Source organism: Oenanthe melanoleuca, chromosome 13 (genome assembly GCF_029582105.1).
Source record: "Oenanthe melanoleuca isolate GR-GAL-2019-014 chromosome 13, OMel1.0, whole genome shotgun sequence".
Taxonomy (NCBI): Eukaryota; Metazoa; Chordata; class Aves; order Passeriformes; family Muscicapidae; genus Oenanthe; species Oenanthe melanoleuca.
Window position 1 is genome coordinate 9,311,456 of NC_079347.1, and position 10,848 is coordinate 9,322,303.

The window sequence follows — 10,848 nt, forward strand, 5'->3', positions numbered from 1 at the left end:
AAGCTGCTCAGAAAAGCACTGGGATTTATTAATACCAGCTCTGCCATTTTACATGAGTATCAGGTAGCTTTTTTTCTTGCCTGTCTTCTGTTTGCAAACTCAAAGGAAACCAATTCCTTTCCTGCGTGCTTTAAGCTACAGGCTCTTCTTCAGCACATCTGTCAGAAAGCAGTTCAGCGGCTTTCCTCCGCATTGTTTCCAATTTATTAATCAACACTTCCAGCTCCCTACTGAGTTACAGCCACATTATGGTCCTCTTGAAGTCCATGGCAGCACTTCCACCAACTTCATTAGGACCAGAAACATGCTCTTGAAGTCCCTGCCAATTCCTTAAGTGCTTTAACTTCAGTGTTGGAGATTTCTGTTTTAATCTTCTTACGCCAGTTCCTGACACATCGTTTTACATGTGTGCATGCACCAACTGCCCTTCTTGAAACTAAAAATGCCCTTAAAAGCAAATGGAAAACTTTGGGTTTTTTTTTTACCTCTCAATGGTGCATTTGGGTCCCTGAATGCCTCTTTTCCATGGCTGTTAGAGGAGAGATGCATCTTGAGGGGTCTGTTAGACAGCCCCAACTGCAGACCCTGCTACATATCAGGCAGACAGCTGGGGTTCAGCCTGCTGCAGGGGGAATTTTGTCCTCTTCCAGTTCCAGTCTCTGTTTCAAGGCCTCCAGTAAGGCCACTGGTCCATGGCTTGTGGGAACAAGTCACAGCCATGGAAACAGTGATATCTGAGCACCAAAAATTCCTTCTTGTGGGAAGCCTGGAGCTGGGGCCTTCACAGGTCAGGCCAGTCACTTCCCACTGACCCCTCTCAGCCTGAACCAGTTTACTTCAAGGCCAAAGCCCGGCAGGAGATGATGTTAGGAGCAGAATTCCCATTTGCCTGGCTTTTTTGTTTAGTCACCGGCTGAGTTATGAAATCTGCCTGCAGCGTCACCGTGTCTGTGGGTTTCCCATGGGCTGGAGAGGCTATTACCAAGGAGCAGCTGGAATGTTAATTACCCATTAAGGAACTAAATCTGGGGGATTTCTCAAAGCAAATACACATCATCTCTGGCACTGACCCCACCGTGGCCTGAGCATCTTTCCCAGCCAGACTGGAGGACGCAATCCTTGTGGCCCCTGCTGGGTGTCTCCCTTTTCATTCCAGCCAAGGAAGGCTCTCAGCACCGTCCTCAGCAGTAGGACAGCCTGGCTGGTACTGGCATTCGAGCCCCAGGAACATTTTGCAGGGCAGGCAGCTCCCTTGCAGACACACCAGAACTAGTGCAAAGCATAGTGAAAGGGAAGAATACGTCCCAGGGAGTGGAGAAAGCTCCATCCTGCTCAGAGGCTGGAGAGATCAGGAGCAGTCTGTCTCCCAACAACTCTGGGGCTGAGGGCAGCACAGGATTTTGAACTAGGGGTTAATTCCTTTAGCAGCTCATATGGTTTTTTCAGCCTGCTGCCCGTAAGTGGAGGCCTGTCCGTTTCCTTGCCTCTGGCTTGCATCTGTTCCAGGGGAATATCCATAGGCTAGTACAGTCCTCTTGGAGGATTGTCACAGGCAAGTGCTGCATGTGTGGCTCTGTGAGCTTCTCCTCACGCAGGCCACCTGCACCACACATGTCCTGACACAGGCTGACCACTGCAGCACTCCCTGCTGCTGACTCTTTCCTTTCCCTTTCCTCCAAATCAGGCCACAGCCGCTGTCACTGGAGCTCCCAGCTGGAATTACAGCACCTCTGCCAGTGTGTATTTTAAAAGCCTCCCATCAATATTCAAACAGGAATATCCTTGATGCAGTGGCAAGACTGTATCAAACACAGGAGCAAGTGAAGGTGTTCCATAGGGTCAAGATGGGGGTTACAGTGGCATCCCTGAGCATAGAGAGCTTCCCCAGAGAGAAATCCGAGCATGGGTGGGGGTGGTGCAGAGGGACAGGGAACCTTAAGGACCAAACCTCTTTTCCCCAGTGGCAGCCCAGAGGTTTGTATCCTGGAATGCTTGGCCAGAGAAAGGAAAAGGTATGGGAAATCTGGATGGGCAATATGGGTGAGCAGACGTTACCCTAAAAACACATAGCACCCCACAGCTGCAGAGGTGAGATGGGAGGCACAAGTTTCTGACTAGCACCAAATACTATCAGGCAAGCAGAGGTGCTGGACCCTCCCTGCAGATGTTTCCAGGCCTTTGGACAGCGCAGCTGTCATAAGGAGCCTCCCTCGTCCAGCTGCTTCTCCTCCATCAGCCCAGCTCTGAGCACAGTTCTGGGCGCCGATCTGAAGGTCTCTCCGGTGTCCTGCTCTGTCACTCACACCCCAGCCCCATGTGGTTCAGAGCTCTTTTTCCCAGAGGCAGCTCAGCACCAGGTGGAGCAGCTGGAAGCAGGGCAGGATGATGCCCGGGAATCATCTCATCAACTCAATTCCATTGTGCCTCTGTTCCAAAGGGTTTTGGTACTCCCCTTACTCTCCTGAGCACTTTTAAAATCACTTGGAAACAGAAAATACTGCCTTGCTGGACCACCTTTATGTAAAAATTTACAAATTGACATTCTCTTTGTCGAGGTGGAACAAACCTCTCTGATCACAGCTCAGGGAGGTGTTCCTGTGCCATCACTCACAGCTCACAGTTGCTTCTCTGCTCCTCCCATCAACTGCCAGAGCTGCTGAGAGATTCACCGGGACTGAAACCTCACCCCATCAGCTCCTTGACAAAAACATGCCACTTGCACATATTAAACCACCACATACATTCTACTGTAGGTGGATTACCAAACACCTCCTCGCAGTCAGGGCTCCCGCCTGAGGTCGGGGCAGGGACAAGCAGCTGCCTGGAGACCGCCAGGGCCCCTCAGCGTGCTCAGCCCCGACAGCAGAGCGAGGGGGAAAGGCCTGCGCCCCAACCTGGCTCTAGCTCAGCCGGGGCAGAGCTGACTGCAGCAGGGGGAAACAGGATGCTTGCTGGAATTACACCCATTTCCCTCCAGTTGTTATTTAAACCAGTTCGCTTCCAAAGCTCTCCCGGGCCGGCTCCGTCGGAAGCGCAAGCACCCACCCGCGCCCACCTCCATCTTGGGGAGGGACGCGGGGGGAGGGCGCCGCCATCTTGGGGAGGTCGGGCCGGCGGGAGAATTGTGTGAGGGGAGAGGCGGCGCCGCCATCCTGGGGAGATCGGCCCCGCTTGCCCTCGGGAGAGACGGTCACGGTTCGGCCCGGCCCGCAGGGACCGGGATTAGGATGGGGACACAGCCCTGCGCCTGCGGCACCGGACACGCCGCCCCCCGCCATCCCTTCCGGGTGAGGCGGTGACCCACGCCCCCTGACCCCGCCGCTTCCTTTCCGCGGCAGCCGCCGGAGCAGAGACGGGCAGGTGAGTCCGGGCCGCGCCGCATCCGCCGCCATCCGCCCGCCCGCGCCTCGCCGCGGCCTCCGCGCCCGCCGCCCGCCCTGGCGGGGCCGGGGCTGCGCGGGGCAGCGCGCTCGGCGCGGGGCAGGCGCGCTCGGCGGAGCGGGGCCATGGGCCGCGGGAGAGCCGCGGGCTGGAGTAGCGGAGCGCCCGGCTGGGGGTGCTGGGCCCCGGGCCGGCCCTCTCCCGCACCCTGAGCGATCCGGGCCGCGGTGAAACGCGGCGCGTTCGTCGCTCGGAGCTCGATGCCGGCGGTAAAGCGTGTGCCGCGTGTGGCGTGTCGGCCTCGCTGGGCTGGGGACGGCGCTGCCGTGGAGCCCGTGCGCCATGGATGTGTCGAGAAGGGGATGTGGTGCTATCGGAGTGGCTGCGCAGACACTTGATGTAAATCGGTGCTCTGGGCTGTTGGCGGGGAGGGCACTGCCGAGCGTGAAGGGGGGTTGTGTTGCGGTTGGTTACCTCGGTGCAGCGGCCGGACGTCTGCCTTGTGCGGGGCAGCGGCTGTAGCAAGAGTTTGGCAGGAGAGGGCAATAGGGAACCATTTTTCTGTGCTTGGGAGCGGATGCACAGGATCCCCGGCCATCAAACCGATCACAGCCCAGTGCTGCCCCTGCTGTCTCCTGTCGCTGGGTGTGGGCTTCGGGGGCAGGAGACTTAGCTGCGCTAATCCCTTTCAATTACATGGAAGAGCCCAAGCAGATATTTAAAAGGGCTTACTGACTGCTGGGTAATTGTTTGGTTTGGTGTTTTCTTTCCATAAACCCACATAAACGAGGGGAAATGCTCAGCATTGCTGGTTATCAAGGAAAGGAGATCCCTTGTGCACTGCTGTAGTGGCGCCTGGCAACATCAGCTGCCATGAAGTGCAGCAGGAGAGACTCCTCTAAACAGCTGTAGGTGATGACCTGTGTGCCAGCATACAGCAAAGCTGGGAATCCTGTGGGTTATAAGAAACTTACCTGTGTTTTGCCATTGGTTACTCATTTTTCTTGCTTGGCAAAAGGTTGAAATAGCAGGAATTTCATAAAATCCTTTAACAGTGCTGAGAAATTACCCACACTCATACATTTCTTTTGTTGTTCAGAAATGGCACCTCGCAAGGGCAAGGAGAAGAAGGAGGAGCAGGTCATCAGCTTGGGACCACAGGTTGCTGAAGGAGAAAATGTGTTTGGTGTCTGCCACATCTTTGCTTCCTTCAATGACACTTTTGTCCATGTGACCGATCTGTCTGGCAAGTGAGTATGGGACAGGCATCACCTTGCTGCAGTACCAGCTCCTTTGGGTGTGAAAGTAGAAACTGGGTTTGGCAAGAAATTCCACCAAAACCCTTGAGTTTGTGCTGAGCTTCATGCATGGTGCATATACATGAACTGGGTGGCTTGGTGAGCTCTTCTGATCAAGATGGTGTTCAGAGTACTGTGTGGCTTATTGATCTGGTAACATTGGAAATAATGGGTTCTGATTGTACTGGTTTGGGGAAAGAACAAGGAACGGCTTTCTTTTGAACATCAGCTTTTCCTTCTGTAGGGAAACCATCTGCCGTGTGACCGGTGGGATGAAGGTGAAGGCAGACAGAGATGAGTCCTCTCCCTATGCGGCCATGCTGGCAGCCCAGGACGTTGCCCAGAGGTGCAAGGAGCTGGGCATCACCGCCCTGCACATCAAGCTGCGTGCGACTGGGGGCAACAGGTACAGCAGGAGGGCTGGGACATGATGGGGACATGGCTGTGGGGGCTGATGATGCTTGGGTGTGGAACACAAGGAGAGTGGTTTGGCATGGGGAAAGTGTGACTTTCATATTACTGGCTGTTTGTAAACTGTGTTCAGCTTCTGGGTCATTAAAGGGGCTGTTGGTTCTGACTCTCTTCCAGGACCAAGACTCCTGGACCTGGTGCCCAGTCAGCCCTGAGAGCTCTGGCTCGCTCTGGAATGAAGATTGGCCGCATTGGTGAGTGAGGAAAAAAAGGGATTATTTAGTGAAATGGGATTTTTAGGCACCTTGATTTTAACTTTGGGATGCTCTTCATGGCTGCTTAGATGGCACAATGAAAGGATTTCATGTAAACAAATATTTAAATTGACAAATTGACCAGTAGGTGGTGAGAGCAGTACTTAGAACCCAGGTTTCTGTGTGCAGAGCAAACCCCAGCTTGGAGCAGGATGCTGCTGCTCCTCTGATGTGGCTGTTCAGTCACCTAAAAATACCTTGCTGGTCTCGGTAATTCAGTAATAGTAGAGTTCTCCGGCTGTTGTAGGGAGAGTCCTGAACTTTATGGGGAAGTCACAAGATGCAGTGGTGGTGGTGGCTGAAAATTCTTCAAGCATCCTGCATTTCTTTTGATATGCTGTGGCTGTTTGGTTTAAGTGAGATGGGAGATGGGAATTTTTGCTTGCTAAGTATTAAAGCCCTGGGTACCCAACCTGTGGCAAGTTCCCAAATTCCTTCACTCCATGGGGAGTTCCTTCTGCACGTGTGGCTCCTGTGGTGCCCAAGTGCTGAGGTGTTGGGTGATGGCTGTGCCCAGGTGGGGGTACCTCTGGAAGGTAACTGTTGTGGGTTTTCTCCCGGCAGAGGATGTCACCCCCATCCCCTCCGACAGCACTCGCAGGAAGGGTGGTCGCCGTGGACGTCGTCTGTAACCAGCGCAGCACCTTCTGTTATTAAAGCTCTCTTAAACCTCTGTTTAGCTCTGTGTTTTCTTACTGGGGTATGCTCAGAAGCCAAGGGGCTTCAGTTTAATTCCATCCACAGATGGCTTGTGCTCTGGAGTGGGGCCTCTGACTTGGAGGGGAACTAGGCTGGCTTGTCCAAAGCCACCGGGGTCTTGGGCTTCATGTAGTAAAAGCTGCTTTCAGAATTAGTCATGACTGCTTGCATCTCTTGGAAAAGAAAGCTGGGCTGGGAGCGAGCAACTGCTGCTGGGTTTTCTGCAAAATGTTGCTTAATGCATCACTTCCCTTTTTTGTGGAAAAAGTCCTCTCTCTGCCTGGACATCTCTGTTCCTAAGCCAGCATTTCCCTTGGCACAGCCGTAGTGTTTTATTTGTTATTTTATATGTGGCCATGGAAAATGTTAGAATAAACTTCCCTTACTGTCTTAAACGTGCACCATTTGCCGTTTGGATGACTGTTTTCCTGTACTTAAAGTGTTCGTTGAGCTCTGTGTGGAGGTGTTGAAAACATGAAACCAGAAGCAGCTCAGACAGCATGGAGCTGAAGGAGGAGGGGGGATTGAGAAGAGCAGAGAGTTACAGTATTACCAACAGCTCCACTCTGCTTTTTTATACTTTGGATACAGTGAAAGCTGTTGCTGTTCTTGTTGGCCACGCAGGCACAGGGAGGGGTTTTCCTCCTGCCGGCGTCAGGGAGATTTTTTTAAGAGGGCTCTGGGGAGTGCGGGGAGCAGGAGTGCAGCAGGTCTCTGAGGGCATGGCACGGCAGTTTGTGGAGGCAGGGTAAGCAGACAGGGTTGCAAGTTTCCTCCTGCTAGTGGGATTTTAGTTGTGACTTTATTGGTTTGGTTTGGTTTTTTTTGTTAGTAATGGTTTTTATATGATCAAAAGCTGCAGTTAGTAAAGGTGTATGTAGCCAAATAGAACCCTCCAAAAATAATGCATTTGTCCAGACCCCTTCCTGAGTGGAGTGTTTGAGCTTATCAGTGGTACCAGGGGGCATTGCAGAAAAAGCCTGCCTTTGATGTGAGCACCTGAATGATCTCCATTCACTGGTGCCGAGCTTAGGTTGAAAGACTAAGGAGTATTAGGGAAAGTGAATGGGAAATAGATGGAGTTCTTCCCTTCCATCCTTGAGGGAGGCCCACCAGGAGTCAGAGGACTCCCACCCCTCCTACTGTCAGGTAATAGGAGGACACCTGGTGGATGAAGGAGAGTGGAAATGGGTTCCTGCTTGGGAAGGTAATAAAAATTCCTCCCAATCCTCATCACCTACCCAGATGCCACTTCAGAATAGGTATGAGACCCTGGATCTAGAGGGTCAGCCAGATGGCAAAGAAGAAAATAATCTGCCTGGAAAGCCTCCAATTACACCATCTCTAACATTGAGAAGAAAAGAAGGGTAGTAGTAGTGGGTGACTCCCTTCTGAGGGGAACAGAGGGCCCCATATATTGGCCAGACCCATCCCACAGGGAGGTTCGCTGCCTGGTGTCAGGTTTTTAGGGAGTATTTGAGGGGGTTGCTAGGGCATGTAGGAAAAAAATTAAGAGAGGACAAAACTCAGAACTTAATTTGGCTACTTTTGTGAAGGACAATGAAAAATGTTTTTACAAATATATTAACGGCAAAAGAAAGGGCAAGACCAACCTTTGTTCTCTACTGGATGTGGGAGGGGACTTAGTAACTGCCGATGAGGACAAGGTGAAAGTGCTTAACGCCTTCTTTGCCTCTTTGTTTAGTGTGAAGACAGCTTGTCTTCAGAACAACTGTCCTGGTTTGGTAGATGGTGTTGGGGAGCAGAATGTTAAAGGTCTCTTCCAACCCACTGATTGTGTGATTGTGTGATTGTGTGTGTTCTGTGTGAGTTTGTCCCAGGGGACATCACCTTGGCTACTTCATGGGGCACATCTGGGGAGAGCTCTACAGCAAAAATCCAACACAGGACCTTTGCTGTGGGAAAAACTCAGCAGACTTGGCTTGTCTCTGGGTGCAGGGGGAGATGTTTCCAGTCGGTCCCTCTGCTGCCCACCCTGGTCCAGGCAGGTTCTGCCCTGCTGGTTTATAGAGCAGATGTAGAAAGAGGAAGGTGTCTGCTCCATGGGAGGGTGGATTTACTCTATTAACCCTTTATCCTTGGAAGCTGGAGCCGTACAGGTGCACACAGGGCTGGTTGAGTTGACTCACTGTACACCCAACCTGTGCCACGTGCTGCCCTGGCAGTGCTGTGCCATGGGCAGGCTGGTGCCTGGGCTCACTTCACAATTAAAGGCAGAAATTGCTTTGATTTCTCAGCTGACCTGACATCTTTGAAGCAGTTTCCTGTGTTTATGCATAACTCCAAAGAGGAAATGATGAATGAGGAAGAGAAACCAAAGCCCCAGTGCAGGGCAGCTTTCTGGCCCATGTCCTGGGGCTTTCTGGAGGGAAAGGCCCTCCTGTCAGAGTTGCTTGGATGAATCTCCTGGCTCCTGACAGTCCCTGGCCTGACCCAAGTGGCTTGTCTTGAGTCAGTGAGGAACTGAATCACCTGCCCCCCCTGTAGCTGTAGCTAGGTGATGGCTTCTGGGCTGCATGGGTGGGGGACACAGTGCCTGCCCACCCTGTGTCACCCTGGCAGGGCTGTTCAGGGCTATGTTCCATCCCCCAGTCTGGTCACTGGTGAGCCCTGTGGCTCAGCCTTTCCCCTCAGGTTTGTCCAGAGCTGATTCTGTGCTGTTGAGGGTGTCACCTCAGGGTCGATGGGAAATGTGGGTCTGTTCCCCAAACCTTTGTGCAGGGTCTGGGGGCGGAGAGGTGTGAGATGAGGCCCAGCTGGTAATGAATGGCTTCCTGCGAATGCCTGCTGGCATTCCACCTCACTGCCTGAAATAATTACTCTGCTGGCCTGGTCCTCATTCAGAGTTCTGAAATCACTCCTTGCTCCAGATGGCTTTTTTTCCCCAGAAAAGACTTGTGAAGTTTTTGATAGGCAGCACCAAATACAAAGCCTTGGGGTAGCAGGGTGGTGACAATTCATTGCCAGCCTCAGGCGATGGGAGAGTGAAGAGGGTCAGACAGGATGGAAGCTGCTTTCTGAAAGTGTCTGTGTCTTCCCTGTAAAATCAATTCACAGACTGAGAACACACTGGGTGTCACAGCCCTGGGCAGAAAGTTGTGTGTGAAGCACTGAAGAGCTGACTGGGAATGTCTGTGTGTGGAGCAGGGGCTGACTTAGGGCTGACAGTGCTCCTCCAGGAGGCTCCAGGGGCTCAGCCTGCCTGGAAAGGAGGCAATTCCCCACCCCCAGGTTATCACCCATGTTTTTGGTTTAGAGAGTCAGCCCAGCTCCATGGAATCGCTGGGGTTTCATCTGTGAAGTTCCTGTTCAGACTTTCTCTGGTTCCCCTTATGGCTGAGGCTAGTCACAGAATGCATCAAGACCAAGGCCTCAAGGCAGGAATTTTGGGATCCTCCCAAAATGAGGAGCTGATTGGGGTCTGGGACTGTGAAGAAAACCTGTGTATCCACCAAAAGTCCCAGTACCCAGTGCCCAAAAGTTCCAGAGAGACAAAAGATATATTGAAGGTTTTTGTGTTCTTTCCTTTCCCCCACTTTTTTTCTTCTTTTTTGTAACATTCCTTTCTTCCCTTTTCTCTCCATTTCCTCTCCCTTTTTATTTTCTTTTCAAACCCCTCTGATTGTTTCCAAGAGCAGCTTTGTTACAGGCCTGGGGTGATGATGGACACTCCTGGGCCAGTGCTGTGTGAGCCCCTGGGCACCCAGGCCTTTCTCAGCTGGGTTGCAGGGTTGGGACCATGCTCCAGGCACCAAAACCCTTCCCTGTGTGAGTCTGCAGTTTTCCCCCTGGAAAGTAGGAGCATCATCCCACCACATTTACTCCAGGAACAGCATCTCCCAGGAGACCCTGCCCTACTCCCTGTAAGTGCTCTGAAATGAGCCGTTTGTCTGCTTTCCAGGGCTGTCCTGCCAGCTGGAAGGCTCAGGACCGAATCAGGAAAAGAAATGGAGTTGCTGAAACAACATGTCCCTGCTTGTGAGTAACCAGTGGTGCCTGGTTAGGTAGGGTTAGGTAGGACTCTTAATTCCACATTTGCAGTTTCACTTTTGGCTGAACTCTGGCCATGGTCGTGTTGAGTCCTGAGGCTGGAGCCAGCGTGGTGCTGGGCTCAGTGTGACCCTTGGCCCAGCGTCGGCATTGGGGTGTGTTACCCCTGGGCTGCTCTGGGACATTGTGTAAAACCACCAAAAAACAGCATTATGGGGTGGATGGCTGCTCCTGCCCATGTAGCACTTGCAGGGCTGTGGGGGGGCTCATTGCCCCACTCCCACTGGTGCTTTGGGGTCACTCACCTTATGGGACGGTTTCTCCTCTCTTGGCCTTGGAGGTTCAGCCCCTGGAAGCTGCTGCAGGCAAAGCAAAGAGAGTAGTGCTACAAGGAAGGAGGGCTTCAAAGCCCTTGATCCTTTAGTCATTGCCTCCTCAGCCTGAGAATTGTTGGCCAAGAACCCCCACATGGGGAGGGTCCAAAGTGACCCTCAAGGAGGGCCTTGAGCCCACGGGCAGCTTTTCCCCAACAGCAGGGGAGGAGGCCAGCGAGGAGGGGTGTACCCTGGCACTGTGCCCCCATGGAAGGTCCTGCTCAGCTTTTGGTGGGGGGGGTCCTCCCCATGGTCCGACCCCCATGTCCCAGCTCTGCACCCCACTTCCTTCCTCACAGGTTTCCTCTCACCTCCCCCATCCCATTACCACCTCCCTTTTCACCTGTCCCCCAGGGGTAC

The 10,848-nt window shown here is 52.8% G+C and overlaps 1 protein-coding gene across 1 annotated transcript; it reads left to right on the forward strand.

Moving 5' to 3' along the window:
- The first annotated feature begins 2,639 nt into the window (after positions 1-2,639).
- Positions 2,640-6,077, forward strand: RPS14 (ribosomal protein S14). The gene is made up of 5 exons (XM_056502833.1): positions 2,640-3,360; positions 4,481-4,631; positions 4,924-5,085; positions 5,268-5,344; positions 5,969-6,077. Exons 2-5 carry the CDS (start codon positions 4,483-4,485, stop codon positions 6,034-6,036), a joined length of 456 nt encoding a protein of 151 aa, XP_056358808.1. The 5' UTR covers positions 2,640-3,360; positions 4,481-4,482; the 3' UTR covers positions 6,037-6,077.
- Positions 6,078-10,848: the final 4,771 nt, after the last annotated feature.

Bases quoted from the DNA above. Each gene is read 5' to 3' on its own strand.
- RPS14 (XM_056502833.1), top strand. From the start codon at position 4,483: ATGGCACCTCGCAAGGGCAAGGAGAAGAAGGAGGAGCAGGTCATCAGC. The intron at 4,632-4,923 runs GTGAGTATGGGA...TTCCTTCTGTAG, and splicing joins GTGACCGATCTGTCTGGCAA to GGAAACCATCTGCCGTGTGA. The intron at 5,086-5,267 runs GTACAGCAGGAG...ACTCTCTTCCAG, and splicing joins CGTGCGACTGGGGGCAACAG to GACCAAGACTCCTGGACCTG.